Consider the following 21,495-nt stretch of genomic DNA (forward strand, 5'->3'; position numbering starts at 1 on the left):
CTCCTTTGCTCTGGTATGAACGTGCTATGTCTTTAAACTCCCATCAGATCTAAGAGAGCCTGTGTAGATTTGCTCGCCCTTCCTGCACAGAACATTACAATGTTTATAAAATATTAAATTTGTGTAGTCTGCCGGAGAAGCAATTGTTCCAAAATAAAATCAGCAGTCTAGACGAAACATAGACACCAGAACTTATCAACAGTTGTCTGACTTACATCTTCTGATGCATCTTGAGTGGGTCATAATACCAACTTTATTTTCAGTGGTGCATAAATTAATTACACGCATTTAATAACCAAAATATCATTATATTCCCCCTTTAATATCATAAAGGCTTTACGCCAGGGAAGCACTTAATGTGCAGGGGGCCATAACAGGCTATTATCCTTGTGTAATGCTATTACAGAACCAATTATGCGCCATTATACTTGCTTTTTTTGCAGTTTATGTGATTTGATCCAATCCCGCGTCCCTGACTTGAAAATTTCATCTGGGTACTTTAAAGTCTAATTTTCACCCGGGCTGAGGCAAGGGCCATCTCTCTCCGCTGAGCCTGTGTCTCGGATGCATTTTAAAAGTAATTGCAAAGGGTCCCGCCGCATATCATTTGCAGACGGGAAGCGAGCATAAATCCAGAGACCCCTCGCTGTGAACAAAATCAAACTTTGCCGTGGTACGATCGCTTGGAAAGGCGAGGCGTGTGCAGAGCGGCCCCCCAAAACCCATCCGGCGGCAATTATCGGCGCTTTGTCAGCGCCGGGGTCCCGGCGGCGGCGGGGCAGGGCTGGCCCGGCGGGGGCACCCCGGGCTGGGGGGGGCCGCCGAGCCCCGGAGCGCCAGCGCGCAGAAAATAATGGGATTTTGGTGCTGCTGTTCTCATTCCTGGTGTTTGCTGAGAAATGATGGGTTTTTTCTTTTCATCTTTTTTTTTTTTCTTCCCCTTTTTTTTTTTTCCCCTGCTCTGCACACCACGTGGGCCATTTGTAGGGCCCAATAGACCTATCCAAGTTACTCACTGTAGACAGCGCTGGAAATAATCAGATTAAGGCCAATTATGCGTGAGATTATAAAGGCAAGTGCTGAGAGGCAGAGCATGCTGTAGACAGATATAAAGACATCTGGCCACTTCCAGAACTCCACAGAGCCCTTCTGTCTCTGCAGCCAACAACTCACAGCGCCTTATTCCAGTGCAAAATACCCCCAAACCTTACTGGTGAATTTTACTTCTGTTCGGTTTAGGTATGGATTACTATTTCTATTTGCCTTCTGGATTTTTTTATGTGACTGCATAGAAATTTGAATATGTTTTTGTTTTTTTTTCTTGCTGAGGACTTTGGTTTTCAACCCAAACACAGCTCCCAGTGTGTTGGATGCTTAAAAAGAAGACAGCTTTTAGGTTTTATTGCTGTTTCATTTAGGCAGAATAATTTAGAATTATTATTTTTTTTTTTAAAACGGTTCGTTCTTAGCTATAAATATTTTTTTTTTCTCTTTATGCAATTATTTGATCCGGAAAGGAATATCTGAGATAATTAGATAGATTGATGGATGGATGGATGGATGGATGGATGATAGATAGATAGATAGATAGATAGATAGATAGATAGATAGATAGAAGGAAGAACAAGAGATAGATACACTGCTATTCGGGGGGGAAAAAAAAAAAAAAAGGAAACCAAAGAGAAGAAACAAAGTTTTACTGATTCTGATTACTGTGCACCTACCACGGAGTTTTCTGCCTTTGGCTTTTTCAGTTCGTTGCATAGGGTTAGACACTACTTTCTCTGCTTCCTCTGGGATGGGATCTAGGATTATCAATGAGTTTCTCTAGGTGCTTTCTTCTGGTTATTCACCTATTCTGTTCTTTCCCTCTCTCTCTCTCTCTGTCTTCAGGTCGGCGGGAGACACTTCGGCGGTGCGCGGCTGGAGAGCTGGTGCCGGTGCGTGGGTGCAGGGGGTGCGCGGAAGCCCCGCGCCCCGCGGGCTGGCCCCGGCCCCGGCTGCCGCCGGGCTCGCAGCGGCGGGCAGCGGTCGCCCGCCCAGACGCAGGGCCATGTTCTACTTCCACTGCCCCCCGCAGCTAGAGGGTGAGTGTTGTCGCACAGAGACGCGTAAGTACAAGAGCTGAACTTCGGGGGTGCGTGTATGTGCGCTGGGGACAGAGGGAGAAACTGTGGCCTGACTTGCTCCAAGGCTGCCGGGGTACAGATACGCGCTGAGATAAGATGCAGATCTATAGAGACAGCTAAATATAAAAGCGCATCATCTATTGCCTTGAGAAAACACAACCTTCTCCCCCCTTCCCCGCGCCCAGCTTTCCCCTCTTGTCACAGGATGGAAAGAAGGATTGCATGATTTTTTTCCCCCCCTTTTTTTAATTTGATTCCTGTTGGAAAGGCCTTGTTTTTACACCCCCACCCCCGTCATTTTGCCACCTGCCTCCCCTCTGTGGATAGCGATCCCGCATTTGAGCCTCAGGCTACGAAAGAGATGCTTTTCTCCCCTCCCAGCACAGATGTTGGTGTCATGGCTGTAATCGGGACACTTTCAGGACGTGGTCACGCCTCCTCCCTCCAGCCAAAGGGACCGCATAAATCTTTAATGATATTTTACAAACATTCTGCGGGAGGATGGGGAAAGATGGGGTAGGACTGAAGAAAAAAAAAAAAAAAAAAAAAGAAAAAGCGGAACATAAATGTTTGGGAGGATTTTTTCTTTGTGTTATTGATCGGAGGGGTTTATTTTGTTGTTGTTGTTGTTGTTTATTAGTTTCTTTTTTTAAAAATATGGTAGCTTTCGGGATTTCCCCGTGTCACCCCCGCATATGTCCAGGCCTCTCTGCACCCGCTCCCTCCGGCCAGAGCATCCCCGGAGCTTCGGCCGCGCAACTTCAGCTCCGGGCAGGCTGTCCTGCTCTGCCCGGGCACTGCACGGCGGGGGGAAGCGGCCCGTCCCCGTAAAATCCCCCTGCCCCGCTCCTTGCAAGGGCATCACACGACGAGCAAGGGGCTTTCCCCGCTGTAGAGCTGCCAGGAGGAGGTGGTCCAGCCGTTTCATCCTCCTCGGGGGAAGGGTCACCTTCCCTTTAAGCTCGTCGGGACAGCGGACTCAAGCCGGATGGAAAATTCGCTCCCCAAAGTTGTCCCCGGCCCGTCCGGCTTTGTTCGTTGTTTTTTGGCAGGCAGCTTTGGAAACGTGCTCTTGTTTGGTTGTGTGTGTTTGTTTGTGTGCTTGTTTCTCCGGGGGCAGTTAGGGGCCGGTGCCTGGTTTTGGCGGCCCGAGCCGGGGAGCGGTCCGGCGGGCTGCAGCCTCTCCCGGCGGGGGGTGCGGAGGGCGCCGCGCCGGGGCCGGCCGCTCGCCCTCCCGCTGTGGGCAGCAGTGGGGCCGGGGGGTGGCCGGTCTGCTCTGCTAAAGGGTGAAAACAGCGTAGAGCATCCCGATTAAAACAAAAAAAAATAAAAAAAAAATACCCCTCGCCCAAAAAAACGCCCCACCCACCCCCCCACCCACCCCCAAACCGAAGTGGCAACAGAAAAGCCCTCTTCGGCCACGGTTTTCAGTGTGTTTAGGCGCCCGGGGCGGCCCAGTGGTGCTAGAGAGAAGCGACCGGGCTCTGGGGGTCACCAGGACGGTATTTTATTGTCTACTGAGCACCTCCCAGGGCCGCGGTGACCGGTCCGTGTTTATATTCCAAATGATGCCGCAAGACGAGCGGCGACCTCCTGCCCCTGTGCCCCGAGGTGTGGCCGGCCCGGCCCGGGGTGCTCCCCCGGGCAGGTCTGCAAGTAGGGTCCTGGAGACACTCGGCAATTCTTCTGTGGGTTTGGGCACCTTTCAGTTCCGTGGGGTTTTGTTGTTTTGGTTTTGGTTTAGATTTTAGGGTTTTATTTGGATTTTTTATCCTGTTTTGTCAGCGAACGGAAAGGGAGTGAAGCATTTCAGCCAGGGCCCCGGTGATGCGTGACTGGGGGAGCCGCCAAGGCCGGGGTCTGCTCCGCGGAAGGTGGTTTGCATCCTCGCGGATGCCGGCTCTCCCCCGGCTTCCGACCGGGGACAAAATCCCAGTGCCCCCATCTCCACCTCGGGTCCCTCGAACCCCCCGTCGGAGAAGGGCAGGGGGTTCCTCCTCCAGCCCCGCTGCCGCGTCCCGGCCGTTCAGCTGCGGCCGAGCCCTACGAGCACTCCCGCCGCCCCCGGTGCTCGGCGCTGTACGAAGCCCCGGGTCCGTGTTGGGGGTTCACCTCCAGGGATGAGGGCGAGCACACGGCGGGCGGCTCGGCCGCTGCTCGGAGGCTGAAAACTGCCAACGGCCCCAAGTCCTTCCAGGCACGGGGCGGGGTTCCCCTTTTACGAGCTCGATCTGCTGTCACCATGCCTGGGTCAAAGCCTCGTCTCTTCGTCCTTTTAAAACACAAAAGTCCGAAAAAGACCCTTTTCCCGGGGCGGGCTGCCCCTCACCGGCTGCCGGGTGAGCTCAGGTCGACAGGGCTCCCAGGTGCCGGCAGGACCCCCCAGCCGGCCGAGCTGCTGGGGGCTCCGAGCCCGTTCCCTCCCGCTCCCGAACGGCTCCGAGCCGCCGGCCCCGCCGGGGTGGCCCCGGCTCCCGGCCCTTTTGCCCCCGCCCCGAGGCAAGGCGGGGGTTGCGGTTCCGCGGCCCCTAACGCGGCTCTCCGCCCGCAGGCGCGGCCCCCTTCGGAGGTCACTCGGCCGGCGACTTCGACGACGGGTTCCTGCGCAGGAAGCAGCGCCGCAACCGCACCACCTTCACCCTGCAGCAGGTAGGAGCCTGCTCCTCTCTGCCCCCTGCCCCGCACCCCGGTAGCCCCCTGCCTGGTCCCTGCCTGCTCCCTGCCTGCACCCCCCGGCCCGGCCCGCTGCCCCAGGCGGCCCCGCTGTCCCCGTCCCTCGCTGAAACCTCCCTGGGGCAGCTGGACGGACACCCCCCCCCAGACGGCAGCTCCCCGGCCCGGCCCCCGCTCCCAGCTGTGCCCTGCCCCTGACAGATGTTTGCTCTCCTCCCCTCCACCAGCTCGAAGCCCTGGAAGCCGTTTTTGCTCAAACCCACTACCCCGATGTGTTCACTAGGGAAGAGCTGGCTATGAAAATCAACCTCACGGAAGCCAGGGTGCAGGTAAACATTCTGGGGAATTATTTAACTCTCGGGTATTCAAACTGGCAAACTTTTTTTTTTTTTTTTTTTGACATCATGACTGCAGAGTGCACATTTGGCCAAAGAACGCAAATGAAGACGATCTGTCATTTTCATGATGCACTTTAATAACATCAACATAATGTGGAATATTAGATTAGGTTGATTAATCGGTCATTCATAATTAACTAGTGATAATGTTCTACACTAATTTGTCCGCGTCTCCAAGGTACTAAATTACATCAATGCACATCCATTTCCTTGCTTTTGGAGGGGGTGTGTGTGGAGAAAAGAGCTGAGACGTGATTCTCCAAAGCAACTATGACCACTGTCAAGCAATGGGGTTAGTCAACGGCAGGGAGCTCAGCTGCCAGGAACAAATCTGCACCTCTTCAACTTTCCTTCCTTTTGCCTTCTTTCTAAACACTTAATTTAGACAGCTTAAGAGCCTGCAGAGCAATTCCCACACCTTTAATATGATCCAATAAATACCATTGGCCACAATTACTCTCTTTCAACCCCCACTCTTTTCCTTCCTTCCTTTCTTCCTTCCTTCCTTTCTTCCTTCCTTCCTTCCTTCCTTGCTTCCTTCCCCCCTTGCTTCCTTCCCCCCACTTTTTCTCCTCCTTTTTGTGTTTGATCCAGGTGTTTTTCTGTATCCAAGGGTTAACTTCATGTGTGTACATGCTCTGCTAAGAGCAGCAGTCCTGTAGTTGTCAGAGATGGATCCCTAGACCTCTGCAGGCATCCACCACGGAGTTACAAGCCATTTTTTGAATACGATTATGTATTAATTTTATTTATGGGGCTTTTCTGCACGCTGTTTTTGTATTTTTTTTTTACTTAGGTGCTCGGGGTTAAGACTATGCAAAGATCTAATTGTAGGAAATATAATAGCTTGCCTTTTGTTCCCTAGGGTCATGTTAGTATCTCTTAAAACCCAATGGCTGAAGAGAGATAATGGAATTCACCGCAGTAAATTGGGGATTGTAAACAAATTATTTCTCCTATAATCAGATTATGCGATCCTGATTATTAAATCTGAACATGAATCATTGGTCATATGCGGGCAAATTAAACTGATTATTATTTGGAAATGAAAATCTCCTTTTGCCACTGCATTGTAGGTACTGGTTTAAAAAAAAAAAACACAATAAAAAAATGCCATTTTGGCTATTGGCGCCTAAAGACTGAACTGCAAATTGAGATAAATGGGACAATTATTGAGCATTCAGAAGTGGAAGATCATAACTTCTTCCTGAAAGGTGCAAGGGTGAGATAGGGGTGGTGACAATTAGATTGCTGAGGACTGGTGTTTAGCCTTGTTGTTGGCTATTATGCAAACAGACAATAGATGCAAGCATTTGTTTAGCCTGCTTTCATGCAGGGACACGGGGAAACACAGAGGATGGGAGATATGTTTACATTTATACCCCTTGCTCATTCAAATATGATTAATGTGCTATAAAGCAGAGTCTTAATCGAAGATGATGTTGTCAAACAATAACTAAATAGGGAAATAAACGACTTCATCATGCTCTTTCCTCAGAAGCAGGCGAACTGTCAGTGCAAAGTCATTAAAATATGATAATGAAAAATAGCTCAATTAAATGTTGTTATAGCTGTGACCTTCATTCAATTAAGACGCAAGAAAGTGTCTGCATTTTGCTTTGCATTTAACCGCTCTAAATTTAGAATATAGATAAAATCATTATTCAACGTTTGCTGATATGTGCAATTAAAAGACAGCTAACTAAAATGGAGTTGTAGGAGGAGAATAATAACAATCTCGCCTATACTTGAAGTCACGTATTAAAATGTGGATTTCCTGACCTCAAGAGAGGCTTGGCATTTTCAACCTCAAATAAGGCGCTTTCAGAGCATCAGCTCCAAGGTAAATGGAAAAAAAAAGTGTTTGGACTAAAAGTCGGGGGATAGAATCAAGAACACAGACATTTTTGTTGAGTTACAGGGAAAAAAAATAAGTTTTGGAAACCAGTGTGTATTAAACTGCAGAATGATCTTCCAAAATTAGCATCTACCACCTTTTGAGTCCTCTAAATGCAGACTGGACAAACACGTTATAGAAATAACAGCAAGTATCAGTCCTCTCCAGGAAATGGGCTGGATAAGACGGCCTAATGCATACCTTTTCATTTCTGACCTCTTTGATTCTAGCAGCAGCTCATTTAAAGACTTACATATGGTTTCATCAGAGTGCTTAGATACATATTTAAGTCCATCCCTATACAAAAGGCTTTATGTTAAAAGATAGAAATCAGTGAGAATTAAATGTATGCATAAAGGCAAGTACACGTTTAAATATTTTGTTAACTGGCACAGTAACATTAAAACTTCTTTTTTAGCTGTTGTTTTATTTTTAACATGCCTTTTGAATATCTTTAGACATTCCTGGCTTGTTTTCTAGACACAGAAATATTCCATATACAAATGTAGTCCTAAGGCTCAACTAGAATAACAACCGGGACACAAAATAAGGGGAAGTTGTAGCCAAGCTTCTGAATGACCAATTTCACTACAGTAACAATTTCCTTGCGTCGCATTGGGCTAAACAGGGTATTCAGCCTGGATTGTTCTCCTGCCCCAGGTGTGGTTCCAAAATCGAAGAGCTAAATGGAGGAAAACAGAGCGGGGTACTTCTGACCAAGAGGGCTCTAAGGAAACCATGGCTGAGGTGGCTCCTCCTGCGAGGAATTTAAATTCCCCTTCTCCAGCAGATCAAACCAGAAATAAAAAAGAAGGCCTGGAGATCCAGCAGAGGTGAGAGTAATACATATTATCAACTGCCTCTCTGTGGGGCAAGCATGCATCATACATACGTACATACATACAGACTTGCCTGCTGCTGAGCCTTCACCCACACAGTAGCACCTTCAGGTACAGTCTGAAGATCATTAGAAGATGAGCTGTCTCTTGTGCAACTCACTGCTCCCCGTGGAGATGCTGGTGGCTGTGGGAGGCTCATGTTATCCAGGCTCGGTCCCATCCAGTTGGACTCTGAGACACCGGCGTGTTTGTGTGCATGCACACATGCCGTCTTTGGAATCAGATAGTTCTGTTTTTGTAAGGAAGTTTTTTTCTCTTCTCCATCAGCCTGAGTCGAGCAGTGGGTCCTACAGGACCTTTCTTCCCTTCCTGCCTGCCGGGGACTCTTCTCAACACAGCCACCTACGCACAAGCTCTATCCCATGTCGCCTCTCTAAAAGGTAAGTGGCTTTGTTTAACTTCAGGGATAAACTCAGAGCATCTCTTCCAAGCTAAGCGGCATGGTCCCACTCGTGGCAACGGGGAAACCTTTGGGAAATGATGGATCCTTCTTTCTGTTATGACTGGCAGTAACTGCACTGACCGATGCTGCAGGTACAGGAATCTTCTGTTGTAATTTGTAGCATCAATTGTGGCAATGCTCCTTCATTTTACCCAGACAGTTAGTTTTAGTAAGGTCAGGGTTTGTCTCAAGGAGCAAGGCAGGGAGGGTTTGCTCTTTTAGAGTTTTCTTTGCATATGCTTTTTTTTTAAGAGTCAAATTTATACTAATAAATTAGTTATACACATCCTTTTGCATTATACATTACCTGGCACCGTTACTGATGCCTCATCCGCTCTTCGCATGCGGTTTCCTTCGCAGTACATCTCTGCACAATGCCAGACCTTCCTCTGCTCGAACAGTAGGTCCCCTTTGAGAACTTGAATAAAGTGTGTGCAGGGGGACAGGGGAGGTTACGAAGTAATTCCTGGGACCCAGGCTTCGGGAAAGGGTACCTATCCCTTTCAGTTCCCAAAAAGCAGCAGTGTGCAGCTTTTAAAAATAAATCACCAGCTGATCCATTAGCTGTTCCTAGTCTAACAATTTGTAAGACTAAGGGTGTAAGCAGGATGAATTCGATTTATAGATTTATAGGATGTAAAGCCTCATAGCACTGCCAAGCACAAAGTGGCACATACATTTACTCTCCGCCCCAGTAGGGTGCATTTTTGAGGAACATTTCCCAGTCTAAGACCCTCCACTACGAACACAAATGTTCTCTTAGTACCTCTCGTTGTGTTCTCTGTCATTCCTCATGCTCTTCATGAGTATTTCCAGTTAAATCAGCATTGCCAAGGTGTACTCCTGAAGCAAATGCTTGACACAGCCGAGTTTTGCATTAAGCCCAGTGTCCTGTCCCCTCTTCCCCCTCCTTCCGGTCTTGCTAAAAAAGCTGAAGCCAGACACACCAGACAGCTACTGCTATTTTGATAGTTGTGGGACCTGTGATTTTGAAATAAGAAAAGCCATACAGGTGTGACCTGAACCCTAAAACTTAAAGGATGACTGTCAGCCTAAACCCTGTAAAAGAGCAGTGGCTCTTGGACTGCGTGAGTCCCCTTCATCTCCACCCTGGGACAGCGAGGTCTTGGGGCAGACACTTTCGACTTCTTCCATCGGCTTCTTCCATTGGGCAGGAGCAACCTCTCTGGAGTAGACACAGGCGAAATTCTGGCAAAAAGATTATTCGTTGTCAAATATAGTCCTGGACAGGTTGATTGAAAGGTGTGGACATGGGGTGGTGTTCGGTGAATAATTCTGGATGGAAGTAAGGGATTTTTTTCCTTAAAATTTCCATTTAAGCATTTTCAAAATTAAATGCACCAATATGTTGTTATCGCTTGTTTCATGCTTAAATGTAGCTAAATTTTAGGAAAAATAACCCCAATAAAAAGACGCCAAGCAAAATGAAATAAAAATGAATGAAAAAAAAAATGTCATGAGGGTGGTTTTGGTTTTTTTTTTTTACTTTTATTTATTTGGAAGACTTCCAGATATTATTTTCTGTGATTTTACAGCTCAGCCACTAAATTGAGAAATTAATAATTTGCTCCTTTTTGCTTGATTGCAGTTTTAAAATTTAGGGGCAGGACAAATCCTATTCCTGAATCTCTTGTAGAGATACTTATTATATAGTCAGTTGCCCAGGCTAAGACGCAGTGTCCCTGAAAAATTGGTCCCAAATGTAAATATAGGGGTTTTTGTAATTTGTATAGGGAAGGTCAGTTCTCAGATGCATGCATATTCTCTTGATGAATGTTGTCAGCTACACGTGCAGTTCATTGCTGAGATGCCCAGTTTCTGTTTCCTGTCTGGCACTGGAAATCTCCAGATACGTGCAAGAGGACCGGGATTATGTAGTATATTTTGTACTATATTTTGATTTTAAGAAGTCCTCTTATAGATTTGCATACCTGCATATCCACCTACCAGGAGCTTTGTGGAGCTGCCTACGCCTGTCAGCATATTGTTATACTTGCAAGGAACTGGTAGACTGAGCTGTTGCTTTGAGGGAAGATCTTTTTCTTCTGCAGCTGGGTCTCAGTAAGGTCAAATTTTGGCTTTGAGGTTAAGGGGGAAGAATTTGTTTTTCTGTAAGGTGGCAAATTTCATTTATACAAGCAGAGAAAAATTGTAGCTTCTTTTTGTGGTATTTATACATGGAGTATTGTCTCCTCTTTCCTTGTCTCACCTCCACAAGTTCCTATTTCCCTGTTTCTCCAAGAGCAATTCACTTGGGCTGGGGTAGGGGCTATGCACAGCAGACCTTGAGCTTCAGTCTCGTTAACTGTCAGTGATGAACAGGATGATCTCTAGAGGTTCTGAGCGGACCAAAAGCATCACGGGCCTGATTCACATTTTGTTTTTCTTTGGTATGGAAACACCAGGTGAATGATGGTTCATCTAAACCAATGTATTGGAGAGCACAACCAAGTTCATATCAGTCTGGAGGAAGAGATAATGGTTGTGAGAAGGAAGGAAAGGCTTGGGAGAGATCCAGTGTTCACAAAACCTTTATATGACCTTCTTCGTCTTGCTCCATTCAGTTTGTTTGACTCTCGTTTCTCATTTCCCCCTTTGAGCTAGGAGCTGATTTGTACACTTCAGGCCTGTCAAAGAACTAACTTACATTTAGGTGGGCATTAGTCTGTGTCCTTATGTGTCTTGATGAAGTGACCTGAGCCTCTCCCTGGAGAATCTAGTCCCATTTTGCAGCAGAAATGCCAACAGGACTCCGCCACAGTGATTCTGAGGGCATAGGACTTCATGCCACATTAAATCACATCAGACTCAGCACAGGGTATGAAATTCTGAGCTCTTTGGTGTTTGGATTGTTTCGATAAGGAGAAATTCAGTAAGCAGTAAGGTTTTCCAAGATTTTACAAGTTTTATTGAAGAGTGATGTGATCAAGAGCTCTTCCTGCTATCTCTCTTGTGCCGACTAGGCTTTGAAACTACCAGGAACTCTTTGTGCTTTTGAATGCAGAATAGTTGCTCCAGAATCAAAGCACCATTTCACTACCAATGGATGCATGACCCCGCTTTCTTCTATGGAAAAGTCGAATTATAGGCACCTCCCCTATATGGATCCCATAAATAGATATGTTCCCACCATTGGGAGAACAATTCTGGCCAGTAAAGGGAATCGTACCCTTCAGTAAGGCTGTAAAAGGTGCCTGCAGACAAATGGGCACTCCCAGCACATCAGGTACTACTGGGAAGTCTACGTTGTTTTCTTATTCTAGCGAGGAGACGAGATGTGCTTTGCTGGGCTTGTGAGCCAACACTTTGTTGGTGTCAGTGAGTAACATTTGATTGATGCTTTAGAAGGAGGCAATTAAAATCAATAATCAATACCGTGAATAACAAGTGATGATGGTGATATAACTAATTAATAATTATTTTATGCTCTCAGGGACTATTTTCATTTTGCCACCGGAGAGTTCTCTGTCTTCTGTAAAGAAACTAATGCCTCTCTTTCTCCTTCTCTGACTTTGATTGCTTGGCTCCAGACCCAGATTTCCAAGGCTGCTGCTTACAGAATCTAGGGCATATGGTTCCTGGGTCTAATTTGTGGTGTAAGGATGTAATAGTTGATGATGAAGTTGGTCTAGTAGAGACAAGAAATCTCAGGACAGCCTAGCATGGGGCAGGGACTGGGCCTGCAATTTTGCTTCTGGAAAGATTGGGCAGTGCACTGTAGGCTCGCCTCATGCTTTGTGTGGCTCTGCAACTCTTCAACAGGCAGCGCTCACCTGAACCCCACGTGTGCTGCTTCTAGGTAAATGGGGGATTTTTGTTGGAGCATGAGACTAGGTCTGCTCCGATGAATGAGAAGAAGCTATTCTCCCTAAGCACGATGCCCCATGAACCCTGCTGTCTCTGAAACTGAGATTTTTTTTTTTTCCCTCAAAGGGATGATATTACCACTGCAGGATGTTCTGTGAAGCAAGCAGGCCGGCTGTACAGTAGCAATCAGAACTGTAATTCAGAGCATAGACTGTTCCAGAGAAGAGTGTTTTACCACTGGACAGTTTTTCTCTGTTTCTATCAAATATTGTCTATTTAGTAATAGAACAGACCTTTTCCTTTCTTTAGGTGAGTCCTCTCCCTCTCTGAAGTTTGGCACTTTGGAGGCTGTACTTAGTAGCAAGCATCTGCTAACTACCATGTCACCTCAGTACATACTATTTTTTTCAGGAAATACAGTTTCTCATTTGAAATATTAGCATCAGATTATAATTTCTGTGGTATACAGGGTTTCCTGCTGCAGAGTTTTAGTTCTTCACCATTGTCCATAGTCATGAAGAAGGTTGGCTTGCATAGGTGAAATTTCTGGTGTTTGTTACTCTCTGAAATTGTCCTAATTTGACAACTATGCTACTTCACTGTGGTGACTCCGACATTTCCATGATCTTCCAAGATGAATCACTTACTGTAAACCATGCATCTGCAGTCCATTTAGTAGATTTAATTGCAGACCTCAAATATGAAGGGAAAATACTTGTTTTATTTATGGGCTGTATAACAATAGAGTCATCAGGAGAAGCTAGTGTTCTGTGCAGAGAGAGACCTCAAAGTACCTTCTTAATGGATGACAGCATGAATGCAATTCATTAATGTAGAAGATGTTATTAATGGGTGTAAACAAGAATCTCCGGTTTTTAGCGGAAGTGTTGTACCATTCTGGTGGCTGAGGCCAAGAGTGTGTCTGTTACATTCCACTGAAATTTCCCCAGACCCTGTGATGAGTGCAGTGTATGAGGAGAGAAATAATTACACTTGCCAGGGAATTACTTTCATAATTCACTCACAGCTCTGCTCTGTGCAAGTTATAGCTCAGTTGGTTTTCACGGCACCTCCACACCACTGATAGAGAAGCAGGATTGCATTATGCACATCAAAGTGGATATTCCAGGGCAACATTGATTAGGTTCTTTTATGGTTTGTTGCTGCTGTGGTTGCTGTTGTTCATATTAGGAAGGCTTAATTGCAGTATCCAGGAAAAACCCACAACAACTAGAACTGCACATCCATTACATTTCAATTTCTGTTATGGAAAGACGAAGAGAATTTGCCCGAATCCATTGGGCAATTCCCGTTGCCAAGGCTGAGAAAAAGTGTCCAAGGACCTAACTTACCCTTGAACTGGTGTTTCCTGAATGGAAGTGCCACTGCTTACCCTAAGACCAGAGAACAGGAATAAAAACTTTTGGGGTCCTTTATTTTTTCTGTTATTCTTGATTATGGACTTACTGACTTTTCTTATGTAATAAAGCAAATAGATCAAGTGGGTTCTGTTTGACATTTCCCTAGTTTACCTGCCACTGTGACTTTAGAGAATTTAAAATATTTCTTTAGTTTGCTACAGATGCACAGACCTTGAGCAAATGACTTTGATTCCTGTACCACAAGTCCCCAACTCTAGCAGGTAGATTTTTTTTTTTTTTTGGTCTTTATCACAAATACTAGGAAATATGCAGCTACTAGGAGCCATGGGAAGGAAATCAGTGCTGGATTGTTCCTTCAGGACAAACCTAGATTAGGTTAGCGGACTTTAGCTGGGCAGGGATTCCTATTGACCCCTCTTGGAGTGACACGTCAGCAGGATTTAGGGTCAGATTGTGTATTTGATAAGAAAGGGAAGAGTGGTAAACGCTTGCTGAGCTGACAGTATTTCAAAGGACCGGTTGTGTTCTCCCAGCTTTTGTGAGCTTTGCTGCCAGCTTTCATGTCCAAACAGGCAAGGTCCTGGCTTCTGAATTATTTTTTTGGAACTGTACTAATGGCACAAATAAAGGACGATGAAATCCTCCAGTTTCAGTGTTGAGTTATTTACACAAAAAGGCTCCTGCTAGAGCAACTAAGCCAGATCATCAGCTCTTTGTTGTTTGCACCGGGCACATAGCCAAGGAGGTGTGAAATTATAACATTTAGACTCTTCTGTCAGCTCTGAAGTGCTCTTCCAGCCTCTGGGTAGCACAGGGTGTCTTCCCCAATTAACCAGCTTAGGCAGTAGAAAGAGGAACCATCTAGCACAACCTCAGCAGCCTTGAGGCTACCCTAAATTATACTGGGAGCATCTGGTGCCTCCTCATTTCAGGCTTTAAGTTCAGGCTTCGCTTGTTCTTCTGGACCTCCTGATTAAGAGTTTGAAAAGGTTTGGATAAAGATAGTTTTGTTTTTCCTGCTCATGCCTCAGACTTCAATAGACAGTGTTGGCATCATATATGAAGAGCAAGAGGGAGGTCCCTTTGAATCAGCTCTCACTGGTAAATTACACTATGAACTCAAGGTTGCTCTTGACCTTGTGAAAGTGACTTCAGAGTTTATGAGGTTTTAGAGCTCAAGCAAACCAATGTGACTGCTATTAGAAGAAAATGATGCTTAATTCAAGCGTGATATTTTTGCTGCAAATGAAACAGCATGCATTGACAGGTGAAGATTTTAAATGGGAATTTTTCCTCTGTTCCCTCCATGTCAGGTTGCTGTTCAGCTGTTCACATCAAATGCTGATATGCACGAACACTGCAAGAGGAAGGCAACTGGGGTTTTGCCTTTTAGTGGGCGTATCTATCAAATTCTGCAAACTGTTAAAATACAAAATATGCATTTTCAATTCTTGTTTATCAATATGGGCCCCACTCCCACCCCACTCTTCTCAGCTGAAACTAAACCTTGGAACTACACAAAAGGGTCCGCAACAAAAATTGTAGATCAAATATCATTACAATTGAAATGTGATGTTGGCAGAGACAAGATAGAACTAATTTAATTTTTCCTGTCAGTCTCTGTAGTAGATCAATTAAACTGCCAAGTGGATCAAATATTTCAGACTGTATTTATTACATTAAGTATTTATGTTCAGGCTGAGCATTTAAAGTATGATCTCATATAGGAATACAAGGAGGTTCAGATCAATTCAGCAGAATTTGCTTTAAGTTAATGGAAATCTAATTGTGTATTTTAATTTTGTGTGCGGGAGGCAGTAAGTTCCTGAAAGAAAGAAAACTGTACCCTGTCCATATTGTAGCAACCTGATCCACATCCCATTAAAGTAATATCAGACTGTCATAGATGTAAGCGAAAGCTGGATCAGGCTACCCTAAGGTTAACGGCTTAACCCTCACTGATTTTGACGGGATCTAGGTGCCTGAACTCCTCCGAGGATCCCAAATAAGTAGGAACGATTCCTTCCTTCCCCACTGTGGGCTCAGGGTTACGGCAATAAGATGTAAAAAACCGTTGGCGTCTGCTATATGTGGATGCCTCTTTCTTGGTGAAATGTCACATCTCTGTCTGTCATGGGCTGACTGACGGGCAGGTGGAGACCTTGGGCTCCTGAGACTCCCATTGTTTCTCTTGGCTTTCGTGCCAGCAAAGTCCCATACTACCTGCAGACACAAGCAATTGCAAGGTAGATTCAACCTCCCTTACAACCTACAAACAGAGCTAAATCCTACTCTTCTGTATTCTACCTGAACAGACCCTGGAACAAATTACACTTGTTACTTCACATTTTTTTGGGGTGTGAGCTGTTGTTTGCAAGTGTTTTAGCCTCAGTGAAAATGAAAGGAATGGTTTATGGGTGCCTTATTGCTAGAGGTAGCCTAGTTTCCACCACAGGTAACTGAACCCTCAGGTTGCAGAGCCACTAGGTAATATCAGGTCTAATTATTAAAAAAAAGAGCTTAGATTGGTACCGAAGACTGATAAATATTTTATCCCTCTCTAACAATGGAATGAAAATGATTCTTAGGGGACGGAGCTGATTCTTTTCCACTTCTCCCCACCTCCCACCGCGCAGACAATGTCTGTGCTCGATCCCGCGTTAGGTACCACAGAGGGGCCAGCCCTCCCCTCGGCCCGGCAGCTGAACAGCCGTGTTCCAAAGCCTCATGCAGTTTCTGTTAGAAAGCAGCGGCGCAAAGACAGCTGATGCACAGGCAGGCCCCCGTGCTCCCCCCATTGCAGAGCTGAACCTTAAAGGAGCGGGGCTTGATAGTAATGAAAAAACAGACCTCTGTGAGGCTTCTGCAGCTAAAGACCTGCTGCAAACTGCAGGGACTCTGAAGTACTGGTCTTCCTCTCCTCCCTCCTGTTAAAACAGTGGCTGTCTAGCATCCCTGAAGTGTCTGTGATTCAACAGGGCAAAAAATGACTTTATGAGCATCGTTGGTGGTGGCAAAAACTGTAAGTTGTGTTACTGAGTGGATTTTGTGATAAACCCTCCTTCTGACCTGCTAAAAGCAGCTGTAGAATTCAAGATTGATTGCTAAAAGCAAAAAATGGAGGATGTTAGTCAAGTGCTAAGACTTACTTGTGCGATTCATTTGAATGCCTGGACCCATGGAAATGTTGGTCTGCTGTCATGTGCTCCGTCAGAGGAGTATTACGAGAAAAAAAGACTTTCCAGTTACGTTAATAACTTGTCCCTTGTAGATTCTGTTTTTTAAAATGCAGAGAGTACTTTTGTCCTGAACATTACCTGCAAGCTGCTAATCTCTGACAATTGCTGTGGAGAAGTCTTGCCAACATCCTAAAAGCAAACAACTGTCTGCCTTCATCCCTAGCAGATGGGTGCTGACCCGTTGCTACTGAGAGCAGAAGTGTAAAAGAAAGACTACCTGCTCCCTGCAGGTTATTAGTTCCATCACTTAGTCATGAGCCATTTAACTCAAACATTAACTGCAGAAATTAAAGCAAGTCCTTGGCCTGGAAAGATCAGAGGAAGACATTGCATCATGTCAGGATGTGCGCGGCCGGGCTGCTTCTTGCTGGGAGGTAGCATATCAGTAAAGGACAGGCTTTTGCCAGGGGCATAGAAGAGGATGTGAAGAAGAGTTTCTGTGGCCTCTGAGACCCCTCTAAAAATGGTGTGACCCAACAGTTTTCATCAGAGAGCAAATTAAAGTAGTAGCTCAGCCATCCCACCCTGCCTCCCCTCCCTACGCCTCCGACACATTCTCCTTCATTCAATAGATTAATCTAAGCTAGGTACCAGGGTGGCTTTTTGGATGGACTACGCGTCCTGCCTAGTGGTTATCCTACACCTCCAGGTGTACTTGTTTGGGAACTGGCCCAAGTCCCAGCATTATCAAAGGTAAGCCAGGGGAAGAGCCTCCAATGGTCCAGCTCAGGAAGGCGACTGGTGGAGTGAGGACTGCCTCTTGTCAGTGGGTTGCATGGGAGCTTTTTTGGCTCAAAGGGAGAGGAATATCCTTTTCACCGTCTCTCCAGTGTTTTATTGCCTGCTTGGAACAGCCCATGTTTCCCAGATGACAAGGTAGAGATGGTCTATCCTGTCTCTTCTGGTGGAACTCTTAAGCCATGTCAGCAGCAGCAGTTTTATGTGGCCTTGGCTCACTTCTGGAGGCCATTCTCTTCACGGTGTCATCCTTAAGCAGCAGAGACATTGGGTGGATGACAGTAGAACAGACTCCTGCAGGTAGACATGATGCCAATAGTTGGCGGGGCCAAGGAAAAGCCTGTCTCATCTGACAGTGAGCTAGGAGAAGGTCATTAGTTCCTGCATAATAGCCAGGATATTTTCACCTTTCTCTCTGCAGTAATCTTTCAGGCATAGATAAGTGATGGGAACCCCACACCCATCCAACAAATCCAGCTGCCCAAATTGATCAGGCTTCAGTGTGCAGGTGGAGGGCAGGGGACACCTCCAGCATGGGGCTGATGGTAGCCACAGGGCAGCAGCTTGGTATGAGAGCAGGGGACGAGCTCAGCTTTGCATATGGGGAGATCTCATGTGTGATCTAAACTTCACTGCTTGCTCCTGACTCTGCCTGCCCTCACTCACTCTGTGTGACTCACAGTGTAAGGTCCGTCACAGTGGGCCTCAGCAGAATGGGATCTAGCTTTTCTAGCCCTGATCCAGAGAATATCTATGCACCCACTAAGGGTCAATAGGGGAGGGGGTTGTTGCCATTCGAGACGCCAACCCCATCTCTGCCCTCTCCAGATGGACCATGGAGGGGACAGTGAGACAGTCCCCGTGACCTTCCCCATCCGTGATGATGCCTTGTTTCCTTCCTCCTCAGGGAGCCCGCTGTGCTCGTGCTGCGTTCCAGACCCCATGGGCCTCTCCTTCCTGCCCACCTATGGCTGCCAAAGCAACCGCACCGCCAGCGTGGCCGCGCTGCGCATGAAGGCCCGGGAGCACTCGGAGGCTGTGCTCCAGTCTGCCAACCTCCTGCCTGCTGCCAGCAGCAGCCCCACTCCTCCTGCCAAACCCAGCCCCGAGGGCAGCCAGGACAAGCAGCCCTCTCCGGCCAAGGAGCACATGGAAGGAGAGAAGAGCGTATGAGGTCGGACTGGTGCCGGCGCCCCGGCTCAGGGCAGGGACCTGCCGCCGGGGCTCTGCTGCGGGTTGAACTGCAGTGTGGCCATGCCCTGGCAGGACGTCACAGGGCCACCAGGGACCCGGCAGATCTGAGTGGCCTCTTTGGCTGCCTTTCATGCATCCTTGCTTTTCTTGCGCCGCTGTAGGGTCATTCCCCTGATTTATCGGCACTGTCAGTGTTTGGAAATGTTCGTGAAACTGTTTTTAGCCCCCCCTCCGCATCCCAGGGACATCAGAATGCCCAGGATCCTGGCTTGCTCCTGCAAACCTCAGCTTCCCATCCCGTGCGAGATGGAGGGCTGGCAGCCGTGCAGCGCTTCCAGACGTGATGTCTGAGGTCCAGGGCAGAAGAGGCATCCAGGCATCATTTACCCCACTGCGCACAGCAGAGGAGAAGGAACACGCAGGTATAGACCAGCTTGGCCTGCTTCTTTCTGATGGCATTTGACTTCAACAAAATATATGCCAGGCAAGGTGTAAGAGAGCAGAAAATAGAATGAAACTCTTCATAATTTTTTCCCCTCTCTCTTCTTTTCTCCGAAAGCAAAACTTTCCATGGAGTAGATTACTGGGAAATTGCTGAGATCAGTTTACCTGTGAATGAAATACTTGCACTAGTCTCTATGTGAACATTAGTCTGTATTTCTTGCCATTCCCTGGGTTAGGCATAAAAGACACGTGACTCCAGAGCACCATTCATAGCTTCAAACGGTAACGCTGGTATTTAATGGAGAGTGCAGTTATGTCTAGATCTGCACAAAGATGAGGTAATTAGCGTCATTCTCTTGGAAAGAAAGACTGTAAACCAAAATAATCCTGCATTGCAACACTGCAACTCTGTCCTTGCATGTTGTGTTTTTAATAAAAAGGAAATATAACTTGGAAGGCTATTCCTTTATGCCATCCAATATCAGACTATTCCATTCACTGAAGGCTTGTTGTAATGAATCTAGATATGAAAATGTCTTAATTACTACAGAGTGGCCACAGTGCAAAGGAGAAATTGATGCCTCAGGCAATACAGTCTTACCTCTGACCCAAAACTCCCCAAATCAAAGCAGACTAAATCTGATGCTCTAGAGCAGGCATTTTTTATCTGGGGTGACCCACATTTTTTCCATGGGAAACGCAGATGCAGATTTAAACTTAGTGACACAGGCTTGCTTTTCTTAGGTACCTTTTTCAGACTCCTTAGAATTGTCCACAGATGTCCCTGGAGAACAAAGTGAAACCACTGCTCTGAGACTTGACCAAGCAACATGGAGGCCAGTGGAAAGATTCCTGTCAGCTCTGAATGTCTTCAGAGCAGGTCCTTCATGAGAATGCTGCCAAGGTCTGTCCGACTGCCAACGAGAGGCTCTGCATTACAACCCTAGAAGTGTTTTAACCCATGGGCTGATTTTGGCACAGAATCTTAACTAGCAGAGCCCGTGGGTTTCCATTTACCAGTGCAAGTTTTTTTCTGCCACTCCTCATGCAGGACTGATCCTGCATGTTGTGCTGAGGACCTCCTGCAATCTGCTGGCACCTGCTTTTACACTAGGTTGTGTTTGGCTTCACACAGGATCTGAGCCTGAGGATGTATTTGGAAGGGCAGTCCCAGGTAAGCAAAAATTTCTCTACCTTACCCGACTGATCTCAGCCTGTGATCTCAGTCACAGGACCTGGGACTTCTCACAAGACCCTCCCGTACCCTCAGTGCACACCTTGGACACGGCTTGGTATCAAAGGTATTGAAAGGGTGGAAGCCCTGGTCTTCAGGGGGTGGCTCCGTAGCACCAAGCACCTTCATTGCTCCAGGAGTGAAGGGTACCAGGCATCCCCCCCCGGAGGGTAGGATTTGTTTTTTCTGGAAACAAGCCACTGGGGAGGGCAGTGCTGGGTCTGTCCTTGGATCCAAGTACAAACAAAACTCCAACAGGGCCCATATTCATCAAACGGAGTCATTTTGCTTTACTTTTGCCACACCATGTGTTCTTTTTGGCAACACTGAACTGTCCTAGCTGTGGGGGGAAAGTGCAGTAGTCTGTGATCTGCCTTTGTGTTCCGGCCTCAGGGGTTGCTCTGCTGAACTGTAGGTGGAGGTGGCTTCCCTGGCTGCAAATTATGGCTTAGTTTAAACAGCAGCAGCAACCTTTTTCTTCCACCAAAATAAAATTGCTGTGTGCTTTGCTGTGGGGAGTGGTTGGAGAAGAGAAAATCACTGTTTTCTTAGTGATCTTCCCAATCATAATTTTTTTTGTGTCCACCCCCCCAAAAAAAGAGACTAAAAAAAATATTCCACTCCAAAGAGGCAGGACCAACTTCATTTCAACATAATTACCTTGCATTCAGTTGAACTTCAGCCCTTCTGTACACTAACTCTTCAATCTAATTGTTTGATTAAACTCGTATTTCCTCCAGAAAGGTACATAAATAAGTGAATTGTTGAGCAAATTAAGAATACTTAACAGCATTGCATCTGAAAAGTAGTTACGCTGATTAAATTTTCTGTCCTTGAGGATTTTCAGGAAATTACTTTTGATCGTCAATAACACAATTAAGTAAACTACACGCACATTAGCATGAATAATTGATAAGAAATTATGTATTACCACGAAGCACTGATTTAATAATTCATGATGCGACACTCTAGTGACTGTGCAAAACTGGATAACATCG

At 46.4% G+C, this 21,495-nt stretch overlaps 1 protein-coding gene across 1 annotated transcript; it reads left to right on the plus strand.

The window, feature by feature from the left end:
- The first annotated feature begins 2,053 nt into the window (after window positions 1-2,053).
- On the plus strand, window positions 2,054-18,798 carry DRGX (dorsal root ganglia homeobox). Its single transcript, XM_063339837.1, has 6 exons — window positions 2,054-2,087; window positions 4,681-4,778; window positions 5,030-5,131; window positions 7,758-7,930; window positions 8,264-8,376; window positions 18,533-18,798. Exons 1-6 carry the CDS (start codon window positions 2,054-2,056, stop codon window positions 18,796-18,798), a joined length of 786 nt encoding a protein of 261 aa, XP_063195907.1.
- Window positions 18,799-21,495: the final 2,697 nt, after the last annotated feature.

This window comes from Chroicocephalus ridibundus, chromosome 6, assembly GCF_963924245.1.
Source record: "Chroicocephalus ridibundus chromosome 6, bChrRid1.1, whole genome shotgun sequence".
Classification (NCBI taxonomy): Eukaryota; Metazoa; Chordata; class Aves; order Charadriiformes; family Laridae; genus Chroicocephalus; species Chroicocephalus ridibundus.